The sequence below is a fragment of the Typopeltis vanoorti genome, chromosome 22 (assembly GCF_054136105.1).
Source record: "Typopeltis vanoorti isolate ZY-2024b chromosome 22, IOZ_Tvanoo_1.0, whole genome shotgun sequence".
Taxonomy (NCBI): domain Eukaryota; kingdom Metazoa; phylum Arthropoda; class Arachnida; order Uropygi; family Thelyphonidae; genus Typopeltis; species Typopeltis vanoorti.
In genome coordinates this window covers 38144962-38172018 of record NC_143570.1, presented here as the reverse complement: position 1 = coordinate 38172018, position 27057 = coordinate 38144962, and the positions used below count along the sequence as shown (strand labels likewise).

General features: G+C 35.0%; 1 protein-coding gene across 1 annotated transcript in view; it reads left to right on the top strand.

Annotated features, from left to right (window-relative positions):
• The window catches only part of LOC150094331 (mitogen-activated protein kinase kinase kinase 4-like), a 172769-nt gene that overhangs the window by 65882 nt on the left and 79830 nt on the right, over positions 1-27057 (top strand). Inside the window, exons 7-8 of the mRNA XM_090412440.1 lie at positions 12640-12797; positions 17182-17301. Of these exons, the coding sequence (XP_090268566.1) occupies positions 12640-12797; positions 17182-17301 (278 nt within the window). The remainder of the gene's footprint in view (positions 1-12639; positions 12798-17181; positions 17302-27057) is intronic.

Genomic DNA, 27057 nt, shown 5'->3' with positions numbered 1-27057 from the left:
TGTTTCTTCTGAGTGATATCTAGGAGGATTAAGAAGGAATTTTTCAATGATTTTCTTGGAATATCCATTAACTTCGAAAGAAGTTTTCAGATGGTTTATTTCTGTAAGAAGTTCATTTGGGTCATCAAGAAGAGAACGGGCTCTATGTCCCAATGTGGAAATTATTCCAAATTCGACAGACAAATCTGTCGAATTGCGTATGGAAGAACACATGTGGGACATTACTTACAAGAGACAGCGAGCGAGTGCATTATCAAGTCATATCCTTTACTCGGCTAATCCTAATGATAAAAACTAAAGTCTGCTGGGAAAAATCTACTAACATCTTCCGTTGCAGTGACGAAATAGAGAGAAAAATCGTGGAATCTAGAGAAATCATGTTCAATCCTGTACATCTGAATAACAACTTGAGCTACAACCTCCCAGATAGTCATTCAGTTGTAATCATGTAGTGGCGTTCACGTGAGGCTGCAAGCATGCACTCTCCCAACAATGCAACAAACGAAAGAACAGCTTCAAACAACTACAATGTTTTCATGCTAATTATGTATAGAGACTGTCTATGTTGTTCATAGTCTTTTAACCTTCAATGTTTAGTGATTTTTCTTTCTTTTATAATGTCACCTGAAGAAGGCTGTTACCGGCCGAAACTAGTAGTGTTTTTATATTAAAACCTTTTTACTTAAATCTCGGTTCTAGTCATTCAATTTTTCATAAAATTATATATATATATATATATATATATACACACACACACACACGCCGTTCACTGTTGTTTGTTTGTCTCCTTCGACCTAGTTAGTGGTGGTGGTATAGCAATGCTACTTTACTAGGGAATAATAATCAGACAAGGTGGTTTCCCATGCCCTTCCTTGCCCATATAAGTAGTTTTTCTGTAGAGATGTGTCTTTATGGAGACAGTTTGCCTGATTTGAGGTAGAAAAACCCAGAGTTTCTGGAATGGAAAAACCCACTACCTCCATTTGAGATCAGCTACCTCATCTTTGACTGAAAAGCCCTGATAAAGGTTCATCTCATAGATGAGATTTGAGCCCAGGTCTTTCCAATCAAAGATCTCCACCGATACAAACTGAGTTATGGAGGCTCTCACCTATTCACTAATGTACCATTAAAAGAAACCCTTCATTTTATTTAATTCTCTTCCCATTTTAGCATTATTCATATTTGTTGTTCATTCTTCTTTTAAAAGAATGGCATTGCAATATATATTTTCTCCTTTCTATTTTACATAGAAAGGAAAATAAACTACATAGACAGGACACTGGGAGTCCCTCAATGTTCTCTATTAATGATGAACAACAACATAAAGGAATATTCTGTGGATCAAGAGAGAAAAAATTTCCACAAAAAAAAAAAAAAAAAATGCAGTCAGATACAGTCATAAAAAGCAACAGAAACTCAACCAAAAAAATCCTTTCTTTATAAAACGCCATTATAACAAGCTTATTCATTGTTGTAACAAACTATCATAAAGTCCCAACCAAAACTCCATAGGCATGTTATTCTAAGGAAAATTTGCTATAGGGGTGCTTAAGGGTCAAAGCTGTATAACTGAGAGGAGACCTCCACATATCCTTTAAAGGAATGCGGAGAACCGACCAGGGCTTCTGACCTAATATCCAATCCTCACCTTCTCGTGGTGCACCCTGTTGGGTATCTACTTTGATACTGAACGAACGAGGATGGGCTGGCAATTTGGGATTTAGCCGACCAAATTGTATTCTTATTGGTTAAACCAAAATAAAAAATAAAAAATGATGGTACAACATGACAAAATTTCATGCCGGCTGGGGCGTCGCCCGGTTAAACAAGGCCCCCTTTGTTTTCGCCAGGGAACCAGGGCGAACAGCGAAAAGTCAGCTACTGGAACAAATCTGAAAACAAACCCCAACTCAACATCACCAGAGTTAAAGATCGGTACTATCAACGTAAGAAGCCTGAATGGCAAAGAAATGGAGCTAGCTGAGGAATTAGATAAGTACCAGATCGACATAATGGGGGTGACTGAAACCAAAAAGACCAAAACTGGTGAGATCTTTCTGAGCAATAAATACAAAATGTTATATTCAGGCAATAACAATCAAGGAAAAGAAGGAGTAGCCATAGTATTCAACACAAAATACGAGGCTAATCTTCTTGAATGGCAGTCAGTCTCAAGTAGAGTAATGTGGGCAAATATGAGAATAGGGAACTGGACAATGAGACTTATTTGTGCCTATGGTCCCACATAAGGTTCTACTAAGGTAGAAGTGGAGGAATTTTTTGAAGCTTTAGAAAAAGCAACTGACACAATGAAAAAGGAAAAGTTGGTCCTTGTTGGGGATCTAAATAGTAGAGTAGGAAATGATTGTGAGACATACAAAAATATTTTGGGAAAATTTGGAGAAAAGAGCAAAGCTAATAATAATGGCAAATATCTGTTGGATTTCTGCTCAGGACATGGACTGGTTGTTACTAACACCATGTTCCAACATAAAAATGTGCACAAATTCACATGGAGAGAAGAGGCTAGGAATAAGAAAAGTCTCATTGACTATGTTATTGTTGATAGTGATGTTTTCTCCCTGGTGCAGGACACCAGAGTGCAGAGGATTTGAAATTGGAAGTGATCACTATTTAGTCTTGAGCAGGATAAAATTGAATTTAATATTGAAAAGAATAACATGTAAGAAAGTTTTAAAGCGAATAAAAGTTGAGCAGCTCTCAGATGTAAACTGTAGACTAAAATACAGAAATATTATTGAAAAGAAAATGAAAGAGTTTGAGAACAGGAATCAAACCTTGGAGATTCAGTGGCAAACTCTGAAGGAAACATTGATTGATTCTGCCAGAGAGGCATGTGGTGAGGTTGTGTGCAAAGATAAAAAAATCAGAACTCCCTGGTGGACACAGCAAGTTAAAGAGGCAGTGAAGGAAAAGAAAAGAGCATATCAAAGGTTCCTGGCAAATAAGTCAGCTTTTACTCTTACAGAATACAGAGACAAATGTAAGAAAGCTAAACAGTGTGTAAAACTAGCTAAACAAAAGTCATGGGAGGACTTTGGCAAGAATATAGAAAATAAATATCAAGAAGGTGGCAAAATATTCTGGAGGTTGTTGAAGAAGCTTAGGAATGGAGGAAAGAGTGCTGTAAAAGGAATTAGACATGATAAAGGTGAAATGAAAACAGGAGAAAAAGATATCCTTGAAGTATGGAGTAATTACTTTGAAAAACTGCTAAATGAAACAAGCAGTGATGACAGCAGTGATAAAAAACACTGACCAGGCATGCAATCAGGAATACATATCCATACTTGAAGTAGAAAAAGCCATCAAAGGCTTGAAATGTGGAAAGGCAGCAGGAGTAGATGATATTCGACCAGAAATGCTGAAGTATGGTGGTATAAGAGTCTTACAGTGGCTGCACTGCATAGTTCAGAAAACCTGGACAGAGGGACGAATTCCCGATGATTGGAGTAGAGCTCTCATAGTACTCATATATAAAAAGGGAAATAAAACTGAATGTGAGAATTACAGAGGTATTTCCCTACTGAGTGTTCCTGGCAAGATCTATGCAAGTATACTTGAGAAACGGTTGAGAAGAATTGTGGAAGAAAAGCTTGGTGAAGAACAAGCTGGATTCAGGCCAAATAGAGGCTGTCAGGATCAGATCTTCACTTTACGACAAATAGTCGAGAAAGCATGGGAATATAACAAAGATCTCTATTTAAGTTTTGTCGATTTGGAAAAGGCATATGACAAGGTGCCAAGAGAGAAGCTATTCAATACGCTGCAGTTATATGGTGTTGATGGGGCATTATATCAAGCAATACTTAGTCTTTATTTGAGTTGTGAGTCAGCATTTAGAATTGATGGAAGTACAGGAAGATGGTTTAATGTTAAATCTGGTGTGAGACAAGGATGTACATTATCACCTCTGTTATTCATTATCTATATGGATCACATTATGAAGGAATGTGGTATTAAACCTGATATCAAAATTGGAGATGTTAATGTCAGCTCTTTGCTTTATGCAGATGATGTTATACGTCTAAATAAATCCGCTACAAGTCTGCAAGATTCTCTGAACTAAATTGAATAACTGTTGTAATAGATATGGTATGAAGGTCAGCAATAAAAAGACAAAGACAATGAAAATAGGCAGAATCATTGAAAATGTCAACTGTGTTGTGAATGGAGAACCTGTGGAATAAGTAAAACATTTCAGCTACTTAGGCACAATTTTTACTGAAGATGGTAAACTAAATATAGAAATAGACAACAGAATCAGCAAAGCTGGTATCGTGGGAAGTCAATTGAATAAATTCATATGGAATAAGAAAGAAATTAGTCGGAACACTAAATTAGCTGTATACAAGACTGTGTTCAAACCAATTTTAACTTATGGATCTGAGAGCTGGGTCAGAAGTAAAACACTTGACCAAAGACTAGAGACCGCAGATATGAGAGTCCTGAGAAAGATTAGAGACGTGAACAGATGGCATCAATGGCAATATCATATTAAAAATGTGGATATTAGGAAAGAACTTGACATTGTCAGCATCCAGGAATGCGTTAGCAGAGCTAATCTCAGATGGTATAGTCACTTAAATAGAATGGGAGAGGAAAGATTAGCAAAACAAGTGTTCTCTGCCAGGTTGGCAGGAAAACGACCCAGAGGAAGACCAAGATATAGGTGGATTGATACGGTACAAAGTGCCTTAGACGATAGAAATATAAGATCTGATAATGTTGGAGTCTTGACAAGTAACAGACTGATTTGGAGGAAAATTGTAGATAGGAAGTTAGTAATGATGTAATTTTTTCATGTAGTACTGTCATATCCTGTACACCCCTTGACGGTACATGGCAGGAATTTGATGATGATGATGATGATGATGAAATTTGCTATAGCACACCACGACCATTATAGAAAATACGCTATTTATACTGTCTTTAGAAGTTGACTATAATGATTGGTTGAATATAAAAAATTGTTTCCAGATTCACTTCACAAAATTCATGGAGTCAATACTAAAACATTGTGCTTCACCACTTACAGCCATCAAAACCCAATTATATCTAATGGGCCTACAAAAAGTACAGTTCACTTCAACTATACATTTGACAGATTTCTTCCGTTAAAGGATAATATGGGCATTGATCACATGTCAAGAGAATGACAAATGTAAAATCCACTATTTTTGATCTTCAGAATTATTATTATTGCATGGGCACCTCCTCACAATGCCCTTTTGTACCTCTTATTGATAGACATAGCACTCGCAATTGACTGTGGCACTCATTTGCCACTCCCCAAATGAAAAATCTCGTCTCTATACTCTTGTTGCTTTTACTCTATTTCCAGGGATATAACTTCCTGTTCTGTCCCCTCCAGCCAAGTGATTAAATATTTTCTCTGCATTAATCTTATAAAACCTTTTTCTATCAGGTCCCTCTTTTCTGCTTATCAACCAACTTTTGCAACTCAAACTCAAACCTTCAGTTTATTATTTTAGGAATCATTTCACAGACCACTCACCGTCTTGGTTAATTACTCTAGATTCTCTCCACCATTTTCTCATCCCCAAGAAACCCATTGACCAGGCCTGATCACAGTACTCCAGATAAAATGTATTAAAGCTTCCTTATAAAGAGGATTGGTAACTTTCTTACCTGATTAATGTGTTCTTCAATGACCAAGTAATTCTATCAGCTATTTTGGCTTAGCTTCCTTAGCAATATGCCCTCTGAATGTCATCTATCAACTCCATTTTGAAGGTACATCAGTTAAAATAGTGAAAATGCAGGCTGGCTGACAGATAGTATATGGACCCAAACCAATCAATAACAAATCAGGAAGTTTCCTGGTCAGCCGGCTTAATCCTACTGCCACGTACTCTATCAGATCATGCCTAGTGAGGGATTAGTATTCGATATGCGAGAGGCACTGTTGAGGCAAATTGCAAGGAGACTGGTCATACTCTGTATGGGTGTCATGTTCATGAGTATCTCGTCCCACTGTGTGTCCCCACTCTTTCCTTTCATCTAATAAAATCTAACCAAAAATAAAACAGAACAATAATGACTGCAACTAAATATGACTAAATGACTGCGACTAAATATGCAGGAATAAGGTTCAAAGAAAGACTCTTGTTATTTTAAAATAAAATCTTTTCAACTAGTAATCCCCCCAATAGAATGGAAAAAAGCAATTATGATCCCTATCTTTAAAAAAGGTAGTAGAGATGACCCTAAAAATTATAGAGGTATAAGTATACTAAATTCCTGATGCAAACTATATAGCAGAATTTTAAATAACAAACTAATAAAATATTCTGAAAACTTTATTTTTAGAAGTACGGAATGGATTTAGAAAAGGACGATCATGTATCGACCTGGCCTTTGCCTAAAATTAATAATAGAGAAAAGAAGAGAATACAATTTAGAATCATATTACATTTATTGACTTTGAAAAAGCATTTGACAAAGTTAAAAGAAGCATTTTATTTACCATATTAAAAGAAAGGCAAATACCAAATAATATTCTAAAAGCTATCATAAGTGTATATGAAAACTATCCAATACAAATAAGATTAAATCATGAGCTATCATGTACAAGAGAGATAAACCAAGGAGTCTTTCAGCAACTCTTTTTAATATTTATCTAAATGAAGTAATAAAAAAATGGAATAAAAATTTCCATTAAGGTATCAAACTTTCTCTTACTGTGAACTTTAGCTCTCCTTTTTACCAATGACCAAATAATAATTACAAATTCTGAAGATAACTTACAGAAAGATATTTTACATTTAAATGAGATAGCCAAAGATTATCATCATCATCAAATTCCTGCCATGTACCCTCAAAGGGTGTACAGGATATGATAGTATTACATGAAAAATTTACATCATAACTTCCTATCTACAATTTTCCTCCAAATCAGTCTGTTACTTGTCAAGACTCCAACATTATCCGATCTTATATTTCTATCGTCTAAGGCACTTTTTACCGTATCAATCTGCCTATATCTTGGTCTTCTTCTGGTTCGTTTTCCTGCCAACCTGGCAGAGAACACTTGTTTTGCTAATCTTTCCTCACCCATTCTGTTTAAGTGACCTGAGATTAGCTCTGCTAACGCATTCCTGGATGTTGACAATGTCAAGTTCTTTCCTAATATTCTCATTTTTAATGTGATATTGCCATTGATGCCATCTGTTCACGCCTCTAATCTTTCTCAGGACTCTCATATCTGCAGTCTCTAGTCTTTGGTCAAGTGTTTTACTTCTGACTCAGATCCATAAGTTAAAACTGGTTTGAACACTGTCTTGTATACAGCTAATTTAGTGTTCCGACTAATTTCTCTCTTACTCTATATGAATTTATTCAATTGACTTCCTACCATACCAGCTTTGTTGATTCTGTTGTCTATATCTATATTTAATTTACCATCTTCACTAAAAATCGTGCATCAGTAGCTGAAATATTTTACTTGTTCCACAGGTTCTCCATTCACAACACAGTTGATATTTTCAATGATTCTGCCTATTTTCATTGTCTTTGTCTTTTTATTGCTGACCTTCATACCATATCTATTACAACAGTTATTCAATTTAGTCAGTGAATCTTGCCGACTTGTAGTGGATTTATTTAGAAGTATAACATCGTCTGCATAAAGCAAAGAGCTGACATTAACATTTCCAATTCAGATATCATGTTTAATACCACTTTCCTTCATAATGTGATCCATATAGATAATGAATAACAGAGGGGGATAATGTACATCCTTGTCTCACACCAGATTTAACATTAAACCATCTTCCTGTACTTCCTTCAATTCTAACTGCTGACTTGCAACTCAAATAAAGACTAGGTATTGCTTGATATAATGCCCCATTGACACCATATAACTGTAGCATATTGAATAGCTTCTCTCTTGGCACCTTGTCATATGCCTTTTCCAAATCAACAAAACTTAAATTGAGATCTTTGTTATGTTCCCATGATATCTCCACTATTTGTTGTAAAGTGAAGATCTGATTCTGACAGCCTCTATTTGACCTGAATCCAGCCTGTTCTTCATCAAGCTTTTCTTCCACAATTCTTCTCAACCGTTTCTCAAGTATACTTGCATATATCTTACCAGGAACACTCAGTAGGGAAATTCCTCTGTTATTCTCATATTCAGTTTTATTTCCCTTTTTATATATGGGTACTATGAGAGGAGCTCTACTCTAATCATCAGGAATATGTCCCTCTGCCCAGGCATTCTGAACTATGCAGTGCAGCCACTGTAAGACTTTTATACCACCATACTTCAGCATTTTTGCTCAAATATCATCTACTCCTGCTGCCTTTCCACATTTTGAGCCTTTGATGGCTTTTGATATCTATTTTGGATATCTATTCCTGACTGCATGTCTGGTCAGTGTTTTTAACCACTGTGCTGTTATCACTGCTTGTTTCACTTAGCATTTTTCGAAGTAATTACTCCATACTTAAAGGATATCTTTTTCTCCTGTTTTCATTTCACCTTTATCATCTCTGACTCCTTTTACAGCACTCTTTCCTCCATTCCTAAGCTTCTTCAACAACTTCTAGAATATTTTGCTACCTTCTTGATATTTATTTTCTATGGTCTTGCCAAAGTCCTCCCATGACTTTTGTTTAGCTACTTTTACACAGTGTTTAGCTTTCTTACATTTGTCTCTGTATTCTCTAAGAACATAAGCTGACTTATTTGCTAGGAACTTTTGATATGCTTTCTTCTTTTCCTTCACTGCCTCTTTAACTTCCTGTGTCCACCATGGAGTTCTGATTTTTCTATCCTTGCAGACAACTTCACCACATGCCTCTCTAGCTGAATCAATCGGGGTTTTCTTCAAGGCTTGCCACTGAATCTCCAAGGTTTTCTTCCTTTTCTCAAACTCTTTCATTTTTTCTTCAATAATCTTTGTGTATTTTAGTCTACTGTTCACATCTGAGAGCTGCTAACTTTTATTCGCTATAAAACTTTCTTACTTCTTATTCTTTTCAATATGAAATTCAATTTTATCCTGCTCAAGACTAAATAGTGATCACTTCCAATTTCAAATCCTCTGTACACTCTGGTGTCCTGCACCAGGGAGAAAACATCACTATCAACAATAACATAGTCAATAAGACTTTTCTTATTCCTTGCCTCTTCTCTCCATGTGAATTTGTGCACATTTTTATGTTGGAACATGGTGTTAGTAATAACCAGTCCATGTTCTGAGCAGAAATCCAACAGATATTTGCCATTATTATTAGCTTTGCTCTTTTCTCCAAATTTTCTCAAAATGTTTTTGTATGTCTGACAATCATTTCCTACTCTGCTATTTAGATCCCCAACAATGACCAACTTTTCCTTTTTCATTGTGTCAGTTGCTTTTTCTAAAGCCTCAAAAAAATTCCTCCACTTCTACCTTAGTAGAACCTTCTGTTGCACCATAGGCACAAATAAGTCTCATTGTCCAGTTCCCCATTCTCATATTTGCCCACATTACTCTACTTGAGATTGCCTGGTATTTTGTATTGAATACTTCTAATTTTATATTGAGATCTTCTAAGCAATAAATAAAAAAATTTTATGTTCAGACAACAGTCAAGGAAAAGGAGGAGCAATAGTATTCAACACCTAATAAGAGGCTAATTCTTGAATGGCAGCCAGACAATATCAAGTAGAGAAATGTAGACATATATAAGAATGGGGAAACTGGACAATGAGACTTATTTGTGAGTATGGTTCCACAGAAGGTTCTAACATAGAAGTGGAGAAATGTTTTGAGGCTTTAGAGAAAGCAACTGACACAATGAAAAAAGAAAAAATTTTGGTCCTTGTTGGGGATCTAAATAGCAGAGTAGGAAATGATTGTGAGACATTACAGAAATATTTTTGGAAAATTTGGAGAATAGAGCAAAGCTAATAATAATGGCAAATACCTGTTGTATTTCTGCTCGGGACATGGACTGATTATTACACAGTGTTTCAACATAAAAATGTGCACAAATTCACATGGAGAGAAGATGCAAGGAATAAGAAAAGTCTCATTGACTATGTTATTGTTGATAGTGATGTTTTCTCAATGGTGCAGGATACTAGAGTGTACAGAGGATTTGAAATTGGAAGTGATCAGCATTTAGTCTTGTGCAGATTAAAATTGAATTAAATATTGAAAAAAAAACATATAAGAAAGTTTAAAGCGAATAAAAGTTGAGCAACTCTCAGATGTGAACTGTAGACTAAAATACACAAACATTATTGATGAAAAAATTAAAGAGTTTGAAAATATGAACCAAACCTTGGAGATTCAGTGGCAAGTCCTGAAGAAAGTTGATTGATTCAGCCAGGGAGGCATGTAGTGAGGTTGTGTGTAAGGATAGAAAAATCAGAACTCCATGGTGTACACAGGAAGTTAAAGAGGCACGGAAGGAAAAAGAAAAAAACATATTGAAAGTTCCTAGCAAATAAGTCTGCTTGTGCTTTTAGAGAATACAGAGACAAATGTAAGAAAGCTAAACACTGTACTAAAACTAGCTAAACAAAAGTCATGGGAAGACTTTGGCAACAACATAGAAAATAAATATTAGGAAGGCGGCAAAATATTCTGGAGGCTGTGGAAAAAGCTCAGAAATGGAGGATGCTGTAAAAGGAATTAGAGATGATAAAGTTGACATGAAAACCTAGAGAAAAAGATATCCTTTATGTATGGAGTAATTCCTAAATGAAACAAGCAGTGATAGCATAGTAATAAAAAACATTCAACAGGCAGGCAATCAGGAATATGTATCCATTCTTGAAGTAGGAAAAAAAAAAAAAAAAAAGCCATTAATAGCCTGAAATGTGGAGAGGCAGCTGGAATAGATGATATTCGATCAGGAATGCTAGAGTATGGAGGCATAAAATTCTTACAATTGCTGCACTGCATAGTTCACAAGGCCTGAATAGAGGGATGAATTCCTGATGATTGGAGTAAAGCTGTCATAGTAGCCATATATATATATATATATATATATATATATATATATATAAAAAAAAAGGAAATAAAAACTAAATGTGAGAATTACAGTGGTATTTCTCTAATGAGCCTGGTAAGATTTATACAAGTATACTTGAAAAACGGTTGAGAAGGATTATGGAATGGGAGCTTGGTGAAGAACAAGCTGTATTCAGGCCAAATGGAGGTGGTCAGGATCAGATCTTCACTTTACAACAAATTGTTGAGAAATCATGGGAATATAGCAAAGATCTGTATTTAAGTTTTGTAGACCTGCAAAAGGCATATGATGAGGTACCAAGAAAAAAGCTGTTCAAAATGCTACAGTTATATGATGTCAATGGGGCAGTGACAGCACAGTGGATAAAAAAAAAAAACACTAAACACATCAAGTAATACTTCGTCTTTATTTTAGTTGTAAATCAGCAGTTAGAATTGAAGGAAGTACAGGAAGATGGTTTGAAGACAAGGAAGTACATTATCCCTTCTGTTATTCATTATCTATATGGATCACATTATGAAGGAAAGCAGTATTAAACCTGATATAAAAATTGAAAATGTTAATCTCAGCTCTTTACTTCATGAAGATGATGTTATACTTTTAAATAAATCTAATACATGTCTGCAAGATTCCTCGACTAAATTGAATAACTGTTGTAATAAATTTGGTTTGGAAATCAGCAATAACAAGACAAAAACAATGAAAATAGGCACAAAAATATCAAATGCATTGCGAATGGAGAACCTATAGAACAAGTAAAACATTTCGGCTACTTAGGCACAATTTTTAGCGAATACGGTAAATTAAATATAGAAATGGACAACAGAATCAATAAAGTCAGTATGGTAGAAAGTTAAGTGAATAAATTTATATGGGATAAGAGAGAAATTAGTCAAAACACTAAATTAACTGTATACAAGTGTGTTCAAACCAATTTTAACTTATGGGTCTGAGATATGGGTTAGAAATAAAACACTTGACCAAAGACTGGAGACTACAGATATGAGAGTTGTGAGAAAGATCAGGGGCGTGAACAAATGGCATCAATGGCAATATCGTATTAAAAATGAGGATATTAGGAAAGAACTTGACATTGTTAACAGATCTAATTTCAAGTGGTATGATCACTTAAACAGAATGGGAGAGGAAAGATTATCAAAACAAGTGTTCTCTGCCAGGTTGGCATGAGGAAGACCAGGATGTAGGTGGATTGATATAATAAAAAGTGCCTTAGAAGACAAAAATGTAAGCTCTGATAATGTTGGAGTCTCTTGACAGGTAACATTGATTTGGAGAGAAATTGTTGATAGGAAGTTAGTAATGATGTAAGGTCTTCATGTAGTACTGTCATAATATCCTGTACACCCCTTGAGGGTGCATGTAAGGAATTTGATGATACTTCAGGAATAAGGATTAATCACCCTGTTCCATTGGTTCAGGTTTCAGAAGCCTTCATGGGCTATGCAGAAGTATAAAACAGGAAGGAGGTAAGTTGAAAATATATAATACTCATTAGGAGATGAAATGAATGAAAGTTGGTCAAAAATATATATTTCTAATGATACATATAATTTTAATATCTGTAAAATTAAAATATATTTTAATTTTTTTATTTTGTAGGTATACTTAAGTTATTTGGAAAGAAGAATTCTAATGATGCAGAAAGTCTCACAGGTGACCCTTCGTCAGAAAATTTATCTGGAAGAAGAATGGGCATTTGTGAGAGCAACAGGACCTCATATTCCAGGAGGAGAAGCTGTTGCAGCAAAACGATTTTGGTAGAAAAATTTAGAGCTTTGGCCTGCTTTATAATTTGGTGGATAATTAAACAAAATCAGTATATTGATGTTATAAATCTTTTACTTGATAATAGCTGTTATCCAGTAAAAAAAATATATTGTGAATGACTAAATTTAGTATTGAGCAATGGCACATTGGATACCAAGTTGACAAGTTCAGATATTACTTTTTTTTTGTGTGACTCTAAGAATTTTTTTGTTTAAAAAAAATCAGCTAACACCTTTTATTCCCTTATAGGGAGTAGGCAAGGTCAGTTTTGCTCTAAGTTTAGGAGACTGAATTGACAGTTCAATCTCTGCTGGTAGCCATTCAGAGATAGCTGGCTGAAGATTATCACTAATTTTAAGTGGCTTCCAGTGAAGAGACAGCTAATATGTACTGTCATCTTGTTGGTCCCTAACACAATATTTTTAATGTCTGAAATAGTGAGGGTTCTATGGTCAAATTTGTTAAATTTACAGGACAGAAAAACAGTTTTTGGGAGAAAAGCCCTGCTTGCTGGTGTCATTGAATGACTAACTTGGGAGCCAGTCAAAGAACAGCTTAGAAACAGTTCCTCTAGTCGGTGACTAGAATTGAGCCTAGGTCATTCTTCAGGCGATCTAGTACTGAGGAGTGCAGATGCCACCTCCACTGAGATACATAGGTTCATCGTACAAAGAAATAATAAAAATTTTATGTTGTAAAAGGATTTTTACATGATGGAAAGGTGAAGTGGGATATAGTATACCCAATTTTAAATTGATTTTGAATAGAATCATTACTCTTAAATTTTGATCATGTAATATTAAAAAAATAAATACATTGCTAAAGCATGACCTCCCCCCCCCTAACAAATCCATGCTGACTATCATAAAAAAATACTGCTATAATCAATCCTTTTCGGAATGCTAGTCCTCACCATCTTCTCTAGCAGCTTGACAACAACTCCAGACACACAGATTGGCCTATAATTTGTAGCCTCGGTCTTACTCCTCCCTCCTTTCCCACTTATGAAGTGTAACAATTTTTCCATGATATCCTAAAGGAATGGAAGGGACTTGTCCTGTTGCAAGATGCATGTTTAATAGGTGTGCCAAAGATGCTGTTAATTCCCTAGGGCATTTCTTCAAGACACAACAATATATTGTCAAGTTCTATTGGCTTATTAACATCAAGTTTATTACTATTTCTTATACCTCCCTGTTCACTCACCAATAGTCTCTCCTTCACCATTCTCTCTACACTCCAGCTTCTCATGATGTTGCCTTTACAAGGATGAAGTACACCAATAAGCTGCTCGTTGAATAGTTCAGCTATATCTCTTTTGCATCAGTTACCAGTGTCATCAACTAGCATCATTCTCCCATAGTAATTTTTTCTTCTACCTGCCACTCCATATTGAACTCATTAAGATTTTTCTTACCTTGATTGGCTAATTTCTTCTCATACTGCACTTTTACTCTTTGCCAACTGAGTCACCTTCCTAGCCTGTTCCTTGTACTCCTTCGCCACTGATGCAACTGATTATTATAAACATTCATCTTTGTTGCCTCCACAAGGCCTTCTTCAATAGTTTGCGCTTAATCTCTTCATTCATCCATTTTATTCCTAGCCTTTTCATCCCCGTATATTCCAGGCCAGCATTCCTATGCTGGCATAGGAATTTTGTTTCCCTTGTTCTGCACCTCCTCTAGCCAACTGCTGAAACATTTCTCATGCATTAATCCTATAAAACCTGTTAAGAAACCTGTTAAATGTTTCTATTATAGCCCCTCTTTTTCACTTATCAGCTGACTTCTGCAACCCACAGACCACTCACCATCTTGATGAGTGGTCTGTGGAATGCTCTGGATCCTCTCCACTACTCATCCCCAAGAAACCCAGGTGACCAGACCTGAGCACAGTAATCCAGTGGATGTATCCAAGCCTTATAAAGTGGAATAACAACTTCCTTCTCTCTACTTGTTAGTGTATTCTTCAAAAGCATCTGTTCCCACAGCAGTAACCTGTGATATATTGCAAAGTGGTCACTCAACAAATAAACTATTTTATCTGCATGTCACCTTGTCACCATCACTCATTAAGATTATCCTCCAATAGTCACTCTTCTGCTTGCTTGCTACATAACGGGGAAAAAAAAAACCTCTTCGGGACTCCCTTTGGTCTGCTGCTAGTTACTTCTCATAATCTGATTTTGCTTTCCTTACCATACTGGTCACCTTTCTTGCCTTACCCTTGTACTGTTCATGAGCTTGCTGGTCCCCTTTCTCCTTATATACCCTCTACAATGTTATTTATTTATTTTGTCTGCAGCTCATGCTTAATGATACTATTCATATTTTCTTCACTATATGAATATTTGAGATATTCCTTCCATCTCTCTCTCTGCTATCTCTTTATTAGCAGTAAGTAATTTTCCTTTTTTGTCCCATACAACTTTACTTTTTTTTGGATGGGGAGGGGGAATTACAAGTGTCTACAGCATTTATTCTTGTTGCATCTACCAGATTTTTTAGAATCACAGAAGGTATTTCATCTGTTCCTTGTCAGCTCCTGTTTTTAATTAATATTCAACTTTACACATTTCTCCTATCCAGTTCTCCTCTGCTTTTTTGCAGTCATCTTTAATCTTGTTCCTTAGTCTTTCATACTGTTCCTTGCTTTATTTCATTCTTCTATTAACTTAAGTATCTCATTTGTAATTCAAGGCTTCTGCAGTTGTATTTTTGTAAATCCTAACACTTTGTTTGCTGATCATAGTTATTTCCTTTGACTGTGCAGTCTTCTTCTTTTTTTTTTTTTCACTGTTCTTCTCAATTATTTGAATTCATTTTTTATATCTGAGGTCTTCAGTAGTTCAATATTCCATTTTCACTTCTTTATTCTATGTATTTCCTTAGGTTTAATTTTACATTTTGCAATAACAAATAAGTTGTCACTCTCTTTGTCAGCTTCTAGGTAGCTGTAGCATTACTTGAGTTGGTTTTTGTATCTCTTCTTTAACTGGTATGTAATCATCTTGGTATCATGCAACATCTCCTGGTGATTTCCATGTATAGCATCATCATTTTGATACTTCAAAAGTGTACTTCCAACTATTAGGCCACCTATTAAACCTTAATTAGTTGTTATATACTCTTGTAGTTGTTATATACTCTACAAATGAATAGGAAAGATGTTTCCCGCCAACATCCCATTATAGTAACACCTATTAAACCTTAATCTCTTATAGGATATCAAAATAGCATTTTTTTAATTTCAAAATATACTTATATCAAGGAGTGACATATTATGTCCAGAGTGAACATATGATTTCTGGTTGGAATGGAAAAGTTGAACAAAAGACATCCATCAGAGATCTTTTTGATTTATGCTCATGCATAGACCCACACTTCACTGTTCAGGCATTTGAAACCAAAAATCCCACAGAATAGGTCAGTCAATCCTTATTCCAAGAGTGTCCTATGTCTATAGATGCCTGTGTTCACAGGGCTAGTTTGCCTGTTCTGAGGGACAAAAAAACCCTAGTTTCTGGCTGAAAAAAATCCTCTACCTCTGTAGAGACCGGCTAACTCGTATTTAGTCAAAAAAGACCAGATAAAAATTCCTCACATCATTGAGAGAAATCAAACTCAGGTCTTTCTGACTGAAGGGTTCATCTATAACTACTGAACTATGGAGGCTCTCTGCCAGAGATATATTACTAAAATATGAACACATGATATCAATTATATGAAGTCTCAAGGCTTGCAATTTTAAGAGACTTTTATAACCATAAATGACACTTGTTTTATAAAGTTTTTCCATCCACCAAAATCTTCAAAGTCAGAGTAAAACCATTCTTAGCTTTTTCTTAAAACATTCTTAAATGCTTGATGTAATTTTAATGTTTTAAGTGCTAAATTCAACATAATTCAAGAATTCAATCATATAAGGTGTCTTTTTATAGATATGTACACTTTTATAACTATTAAGGATATTTTATTGTGAGGTAGTAATAAAACAAATTTAAATTATGGTTACTTAATTGCATATCCTTTCTGGGATTCAAGCATAGCAGTACTTGAAAAATGAATGCGGGTTTTGCTTGCCCATGGGCATTGTTAATTTTAATTCTTTGAAACTTTCATTTCTTTTATTTATTATTGTATCAAATATTTAAAGGTCAGAGGCTCTAACACAAGCATAAACTGCTTTTGTTAAAATATCACAAAATGCTTATAATAACAGATACTTTGATGTTATTTTTTTCATGATATTTTAAGCAAACATTTCAAATTCCTTCTAAGTGTAGAATTTAATTCAGACTGCATTAAATAGTAATAATTTCTAGATACATTTTAGATTGTGTGCATTATTTTATCTAAATGCTTTTTCTAGTGGTATGGCCCGTAACCTTTTGCTGTCAATTAGAGAATTCTTGGATGTTGGTATTAAAGAATGCATAAGGTGTTTTTGCCAGAAAAGCAGCAATAATGAGGAACTGTCATCTGCATCCAGGTATATTGTTTGTGTTGTACATAATATCATGATGAATTCCTTCCAGTTTTCAATCTGTAATTTTAGAATCCATGTAAGCATTGATTTGAATTGATTCTTGAAATAAAGTACTATAGAACAACTGATAACACACACACATATTTTCAGTTTGAATTTCAGTGTAGCCCAGTGCACATGTATTTTCTTATTTGTCACTTAATTTCCTTCAAAATTTCCTCCTTAGAAATGGAGGAGAGGACCTTAAAATTAATGAAAAATAGGTAGGTGTTCTAAAAATTTTAGACCATGATATTTCAGATGTCTGAAGAGAAATCTGAAGTGAAAGGCAGCTGAAGTAGTTGATATGATCTCATACGCTAAGGTTATATCAGTTAGCAGGGAGAAGACACAGCAAAACTAATAACTAAATATGGTGATGTAGTTAGCAGTATCTTATAAAATAGAAATAAGAGTTGATCATTTTCTTTCAGTAGAGAGGTTTCCACAATTGTTGATAGAAAACCAGTAAGAAACCAATAAGAATATGTATTGGAATATTATTCACTCAAACATATCCCTTGAGGTAACGTATCAGGAAATGATGCATAATAAATTTAGTTTAATCCTTTATCCAAGTGTGAGCAAACAAAGTTTGCACCTGAAAATATCTTCAGCACTGAATATGGTGTTGTACTACCTTACTGGGGTAAGGTAGTACAACACCGGGCAACGAGTAGCAAAGGTGGACCAAGCCAACATCACTGCTATCCCAGTATCTCCCATAATGCAAAACACATCTCCTTGCGGATATGTATAATGTTATGCATTAAGGGATTGGCTGATACTGGGATAGGATCACTCCTATACATTTCCGGAAGGAGATGTGTTTTGCATTATGGGAGATACTGGGATAGGAGTGATGTCGGCTTGGTCCACCTTTGCTACAAGTTGCCCGGTGTTGTACTTCCTTACCCCAGTAAGGTAGTACAACACCATATTCAGTCCTGTTGGCTTGGTCCACCTTTGCTACAAGTTGCCTGGTGTTGTACTACCTTACCCCAGTAAGGTAGTACAACACTATATTCAGTCCTGAAGATATTTTCAGGTGCAAACTTTGTTTGCTCACACTTGGATAAAGGATTAAACTAAATTTATTATAGTCTAACCAAGTAAAAAATAATCTTTTCAACATCTTTCTCTAAATCCAGAGTAATTTAATAAAAAAGGTGGTACACCTTTTGGTAACTCCTATAGGTAAAGATGGCCTCGCTAGTGCTTCTGCCTGATATCTCCACCACTGGGCCTGGCTCCCACTGAAGAGACCTCAATAAAGGTCGAAACTAGTCTGGGTAGTGACCAATCCCTTAATGCATAAAATGATACATTTCCGGAAGGAGATGTGTTTTGCATTATGGGAGATACTGGGATAGGAGTGATGTCGGCTTGGTCCACCTTTGCTACAAGTTGCCCGGTGTTGTACTTCCTTACCCCAGTAAGGTAGTACAACACCATATTCAGTCCTGAAGATATTTTCAGGTGCAAACTTCGTTTGCTCACACTCGGATAAAGGATTAAACTAAATTTATTATAGTCTAACCATGTGAAAAATAAACTTTCAACAGGAAATGATGCAGTTGGCTCTCATTATTGCAAACTGGTATGGATCACAGGAACAGTTAGTTATAGTGAGTAGTTTGCTCTAATGAATTGCTTTAAGAATAGCATTATACCTTGAGGATGTGGTTTGGACTTTTCAGTAGTTTATCAGGAGAGTTTTTGTTAAATCAGTGTTGCTATAATGAGTCAACTGTAATTAATTCCTTCTCTTTGTTCTCACAAGAATTTTTTGGAACAAATGAAGTCACACTAATGGTTAATTAAGGTTAATTAGACTATAATAATGTTAACAATGTTATGCTCTATCTTTGAAAAGCTGTGGGCTTGTGGTAAATTAGGTTTAGCTATATTCATTGTAATAGAATTAATTTGCATCGGCAGATATTGGGATAAGTTCAATAATGGCCTTGAAATGGAAATTTTATAACATGTTTGAGAAATATTGGTATGGATTTAACAGGAGCATCTGTTTGCTGATGAATGCAAAGATAAGCAGGGTAATCAGAAATGCAACTGTCAAGCAGTACTACTTGCAGAATGATTTGGATAAGCTGGAATTGTGGTCATATGAAAATAGTTGTCAGTTGAATGTTGAAGTTCACGGGCCATATAGCAAAAATTGTTAATATAACTCGGAAGATAATTGCAGTGCTGAAATATGAACATTGACATTTAAAAATAAACTGTTTTGCCTCTTTACAAGGCTTTAATATGACCTCATCTACCGTTGTGTGCATATCTAGTATCCTGGTTTCCGAGGTGATGAATATTCAGTGGAGATGGAGAGTATTAAAGATGATATTGGGGTGATAAAATTCCCATATTGTATGTCTTTTAAGAAAATACTAAACAAAATGATGTGTAATGTGTAAACAAAACTGGGAAGAAAGGAAGGGTGGCCAAAAACGTGCTATGAAATGCACAAATTCTACTGCATAATGTATGTTTATTTTTGATGAGAGATGATAGTCCAATGTGTGGACGTGTTCCTACTTATTGGAGATCTTATATGACTTAAAAAATTCATATATAATCTGGTGTGATATGAATGTTTTTGTCTAAGTTGTATATTCTTACTAGAATGAAATTGTTATTTATTTGAGGCTGAAATGGCTTGAAAAGTAATGTTTTCTATAGATTTTCAGTAAGTTTAGCCTTTCATGAGTTGTGAACCTGTTGGGTACAAGTGGAATATTAAGAGAGTATAAAAAAAAAGGTGACTCTAAAGAGGAATTAACTCTGGATTACAGATTTTCAGGAAAATAACTCTTCTGCCATTTTTCTTATCAAAAGCCAGATTGGGGAAAGGAAGAAAAAAAAAGAAATCAAAGGATCTATATTTACCAGGCTTCTCTGGATAAAGATGCATTAGTGCAAAAGAGATGGAAATAATACTGGCAAGTGATTAAAAAGTATAATTGCAATTAAAAAGGTCAAATTGAAGAAAACTCTGCTGTATACAAATTGCTATAGAGACTATTTTTAGAATCAGCATCACCAATCTAAAATGTATCAAAAATGGTACCTTACTAGAATCTTGCAAGAACACTAGAGCAGCAGCAAAGAGGAATGCTAATGAAATTGTTAACAAGGTGGGTTGCTCCAGTGAGTAATCATTCTGTTTTGGAAGATGATGAGGATATTGAGTATGAATTAACTTTCAAAATATCTAGACTAAAGCAAATCATTAGATGAATGACAAGGGAATTGGAATAAGTTGAAAGAGATTAGAGAAATATTGGTAAGAAAAGAAGGATAAGCAGCAAAAGAAGAAACAAAAAAGCATTGACTCAGATAAGATTTCACTTAAAAATAATCAGGTAAGTAAAATGGTAAAATTGATCATAAAGCATGCAGTTGATGACAGTGTGATCACTCCTAGGTTTCCAGGTGCTAAATTCATTATTTAATGATTGTAATTGAAAAGTATAGAAGTAAGAGATTGTAATTTTGGTATGAGCAAATGATTTGTCTGGTGATAAATGCATTATGAGAGGATATGAAAGGATTGTTGGAAGAAGTGAGAGTGAAGGGTGAGAAAATGGTTAGTATATCACTGAGATATGATAGAAATGAATTAAACGCTATAATGGCAAACAATTCAATGCATATGCTGTGTAGAAAGAATGGTTACAAGTATTTGTGTGAAGCGAGTATGAGGGAAGAATGGATTTGTATAAGAGAGATGGCCTAATGCATTGAATGCATTTGGTATCAGAAGTTTGGAAAAATTATTGGTATGAGACCTAATACAGAGAGTCAGGGGAAACTAGATTGTGGTGAGAGAAATGGTCATAATATGTGCAAAAGATCAACTATCTTATGTAATTGTGTTAATGAGAGGAATGTACATTATCATGAAAATCGTTGACTGTGTTCATCTAGTTCGGACTTATTAAACAAGTGCAAGGATGTCAGCATAAGCAAGGCATTAGATAAGAATAGAGATTTGCAAGTTGTCCAACTGGGTCACACAGACTACTGAAGCAAGTACACAAAGCTAACTTACAGAACAAATTTCCCAATATTATAGGCTCTCTTTGCCCATGCACTACTTTCTGTTTACTTCATGTGGCAAAATAATTTTTACCTACAAAAAGAAGGTGCAGATGGGCTCGCCTCTATTCCCCTCCCTCACTGCTAACTTCTATGTGGAAGCTTTTCAACAATGTACCTTAGATTCCTTTACTTAAAAAACTGCAGTTTGGCTTAGATATGTTGACAATGTTTTTGTTATCTGGCCACATGGCCACCACTCTGGAAACACCTTTAGCCACCTGAACAAATAAAATGAGCACATACAATTTCCCCATTGAAATCAAAAGTCAAAATTCACTTCCTTTCCTGGATACACTAGTCACACATTTTCATCAGGTATTCTGTCCTTCACTGTCTACCACTAGCCTACACAATAAACCAGCCAGTATATACATACTACCTCTTACCACTGCCTTTCACAAAATCTTGGAGTTATTAACACCCCCCCCCCCCAAAAAAAAAAAAACAGAGCTATAACAACTCACTCTAATTAACAAGCTCTTCAACAAGAACTACAAATTTTAGCATTTATTTATATATAAACAATGGCTACAGCAAAAAAATAGCATCAATAAAATTCTTTATAAAATTTCTTCAAAAACTTCAAATACAATAGAATCTGCTTATTGTGATTACGGATATTATCATCAATCAGCAATTGTAATCAGAGTTCCAGTTATTGTTATCAAAATCCTCCAATGTTTAACCTTTTGCATCTCAAAATTCTAAGAAATGAGGGTTAATCAGGAGAAAATTTGACAAAGAACATTTGTCGAAATTTTCTTTTAATCTTATTCGTCTGTAAATCTTCTATCTTTCAGGCAAATGCAGGTGGGTAATCTTTAATCTTTCTCATGATCTTAAATCTTCCAGGGAAATGCAAGGGTGGGGGGTAAATACAGTCTAATTGTGATTTTTTGAGTATGTTTTTGTGCTCTCTTTCAGTAAGTGAATTTGACTTTAAGTGCTCATTAAAACAACCCTTAGCATTATGGCAAAAGGAAGTAAAAAATGTAAAGATTTAACTTTTCAAGAAAAGCAAAGAATTTTGGAGTACTATGATAAGTTGTCCAAAATGAGTCAGCGTAGTGAAAAATTTCATTTAAAAAATTTCACAGCCATTCTTGTGTAAGATCTTAAAAAATCGATCAAACATTGAAACTTCAGCTCTTACTAATGAGAACATGGATGGGAAGAGAGCTTATTTGGTAATGTTATTCAAGTTAAATCAACATTAAAAATTTGGTTTAGTAATGTTTGTGAAGAAGAATGCTTCGATTAATGGTCCTTTGTTGCATCAAAAAGCAGAACTTGCAAAAACAATGGGCAATGAAAATTTCACTGCAACTGATGGATGATTTAATAGGTGGAAAAGGCGAGAGAATATTGTGTACAAGCGTATTCACGTCAAAAAAAAAAAAATGCTGATTTTTTATCAGCTTATGTGTAGATTAAGACCGAGTGGCCAAAAATTATTGCTTGAATATTCTCCCAAGAATATTTACAATGCAGACAAAACAGGACTCTATTTTCGTGCAATGCCTGAGTATACTTATTTGTTTAAAAATGAAAGTACTAAAGGATTTAAATCTTCAAAAGAACAATTGACAGTTTTTTTGTTGTGCTAATATGAAAGGTAAGAAACAAGAGCTCCTAGTGATTGGAAAAAGTAAAAAATCCTCGTTGTTTTAAAGGTGGCAAAAGTTTGCCTGTTGACTACTGTTCTAGTGCAAATGCTTGGATGACTAATGACATTTTCAACAATTGGTTAGTTAAGTGGGATCTTAAATTAAAGCAAAAAATTGTCTTGTTATTAGACAACGGCATTGCACACACACACAAACAATTTATTGTTAAAGAACATCAAAGTAATTTTCTTACCTTCGAACACTACGTTGTTAATTTAACCATGTGACCAAGGCATCATACAAGCTTTTAAAGCTTCTTATCACAGGGAAGTTCGTACGAGAATTACAGCTGCACTTGATTATATAAAAGACCAATCTGATGCAAGTGCAATTGCAAAAAAAAAAAAAAAAGATTTCCCTTCTTGATACATCGCATTTGATAGCATTGTCATGTCTCAGAGAGGACTATTGAAAACTTCTTCCAAAAAGGTGGGGTTTGTAAGACGAACTCTGAAACTCCTTCTTGCGAAGAATTTGAATATCTTACAAATGAAATTTTTGATAAAACCCCAGACGGTATGTCAAAAGAAGAATTTGAAAATTGGTTGGATATTGATAACAACGTTGAAGTGGTGGCTACATTGACAGTGTTGGAAATATGTCAAGCTGCTTCTGATGAGAACTTTAAACTAATAGAAGAAAGTGATCCTAACACAAGTATAGAAGAACAAATTTTAGATTTTAGAAGCTCCTCCAACTAATGTCCAGATGCAAGAAGCTCTACGAATATTTCGTCGCGGTGTGCAACATAGAGCGACTAACTTCGAAAGGCATTATGAGTATGAGCAAGTTATTCATTAACTATTATATTCAAAGACAACACTAGACGAGTTTTTAAAATAAATTTTATGTTGTTGGTTATTTAAAAAGTTGTTTATAATAATAGATTAAATTAAATAATATTCATAACAATAAATTGAAATAAATGATGCAAATTTTTATATCCTTTGCTTAATGTTATCAGGCGGTTAGTGTTATCGAAAAGTGATCCCAAAGTGATCACAATAAGTGGCGTCTACTGTAATATAGATTACAGTAAAACCATAACTGTCCCAAACATTAAAGGGTTATCAAATAAAATAAATAGAATTCTGCACCATTACAATCTTAATACTACTTTTAAACTACACGTATAAAATTTAGAAAAAATATATTCAACTCCTCGAAGGAACTCCCCCCCCCCCCCCCTCTTAGCCTGCTCTAGGGTACACCAAATCCATTGCACCTCTAACTTATATTGTAAAACTGGATGCACAATTCCAATTCATAAAAAAAAAAAAAAAAAAAAAAAAAAAAAAAAAAAAAAAAACCACAAATAACATATCAGATTTAGCAATTTTAATAAAGCAGGCCTCTCAGATCATGTTCTTAGTGCCCTACACCAAATTGATTGAAAAGGTACCTGTTCTTTGCATCATACAAAAACCTGGTATGAATGCAAATTCAATGAAACTTCTGAATTTTTGATCAACCATCCTAATTTAAACAGTAATGGTAAGCTTAATATATCTGTTTTGTAATCAAACAGATAACAGAACTCGAGCTTTGATGTAGTGAGTTTTTTTTTTCTCACCAGAGGTCAGACTAGTAATTAATGGTTCACCAAATTAGTGTGACTTTAGTATACTATACTGTGTAGATCTCCAGATGATGACTTTGATATATAGGTCAAAAAGCAGGTGATTATATTATACTGAGGTTTTACTATAACCTGATAGTTATTTCCATAATTTTTAATAATGAATGCTTATCATGTAACTATGCAAGAAGTTATCAATCTACTTCTTCTTGAAGCATTGTAATAATAACTCATAATTATGCAGTTGACACATAATGTTCATTCATTCATCATTTTCTGATGTTATGTCCAAAGCAATATTACACTCCCATCATTGTAACTTCAGCTGCTTCAAAATTGGTCTGAAGTTATGAGGTCTCTGATTTGATGAACTGATTCTAAGATTTTGTAAGTTGCAGAGCCTTGTGAACAGAAGAAAGGGGGGGGGGGGGATTATATTATTGAGACATATAAGCTAGTAAGGATTGTTTTTGGGTTGACATGGAAGAGATTCTTCATAGAATGAAAGGGGGGATAGAACAAGAGGCCATTTCTGGAAACTGCATAATGAGGATGTGAGCAGAGGAGTAGGTTCTTTGCATGGAGAGTGGTTGATGAGTAGAATGTATTGCATGAGTGTGTTGTGGGTGTAGATGCATTGAATCAGTTTAAAGCATGGTTGGATGAGCATTGTGTGCAATAGTGTGTACCTCCCACAATGAGTCTCTGACTCGAAGGTCAGATGTTAATAATAATTTTGATCTGCCGAAGCACTCCCAACTGAATCATTGCAGCCATAACTTGGTCTTTTTTCTTCAAACATTTGTTTTGATTATTATTCATCTCTTAAATCTCATCAAGCAACCGTAGATCTTAGATTGACTCTATACACACATTTTTGAATATTATTGTCGTTATTTTCTAATATCTTAAATTTTTGAAGGTTAGCTAATTTTCGTTTTGTTTCTTATAAAATTATTCAACAGACTTTTTACTGAATTAGCTTCACTTATTTCTCATATTCACTAAAAATTGTAGCTAAAATGTATTGTTTTGTAGGTTCAGTATTGAGAATATTATGGTTTAGATTGCAAATATCAATATCAGTAGTACAATCCTGCCTTGCATTTTCTTTCATTGTTACTTGGTATCAGCATTCGTTATACCAAAATTCTAGACTACTATTACTCTACTAGTTACAATCACCATAGTTTTGCCATAATGACTGCCTTATACTTGATTTAACATCATTATCATCTTCTTGTAGGTAATTGACAGATTTTCAATATAAGTATAAGCAATAAATGCTATATTTACAAAAGTATTTGGACACCTAGTTGTGGTCAAAATAATGTGTTTTAATTACATTTCTAGTACTGAGTTGGACCATCTTTGGCCTGCATGACAGTAACTACCCTTCAGGGCTTGCTTTCAACCAATTTGTGATAAGTTGCAACAGAAATATTCTTCCTTTCCTTGCACAAAACAACCCCATTACTGATGACAGCTGCTGTGGTTTGAAGCAAATTCGACATTCTAATTCATCCCAAAGATGTTGGATAGGATTGAAGTCTGGACTCTGAGCTGGTTAGCCCAACACTTCATTGTTTCGTCGAAACCAATCTCAGACATGCAGTGCAGTATGGCATGGAGCATTGTCATGCATGCATGCAAGAATCACTGCCAAAGTACTTCCACGGTGTTGGGAGCATGAAATTTCCAGGATGTCCAGGTAGCCATCAGACGTCATGATTTTGGGCACATCCACCAATGGACCAAGCCCTATCCAACTGAAACACCCCATACCATTACCAAGCCTCTACCAAACTTGACAGTTGAAATGATGCAATCCTGCAGAACCATTCCCAGAGTAATCTCTAGATCCAAGCACAATCATCAGAGTAAAATATTTGGAAGCGTGATTCGTCACTGCACAGAACCCTTTTCCAATTGACTACGGTTCAGGAACAGTGTGAGACACACTAGTCCCAACATTGTTTGCTGTTGAGGGGATTGGAGTTCTGCTGATGTGAACAACACAGCAGTTCTGCCATGGTAACCTAAAGCATGCAACTCTCTGCAGACAGTTCTAGTACTAACAGATGTCCCTACAGCATTTTCCAGGTTGACTGCAAGGTACACTGTTTATCACTTGCAGGATGCTCAAACATTCTGAGACAGATCTCGACCTTGGTCAATGGGTGTCCTCCCAGGGTGTTTACCTGCTTTGGTAGCACCATCAACCTTCCATCTATAAATGACATAAGCAAGTGTATACTGAGATGGGTAGCAATGTTATGGACAGAAAGACCACTGATATGACTCCCCACTACCATCCCACATTAGAAGTCTGTCATTTCAGTTGAACATCGCATC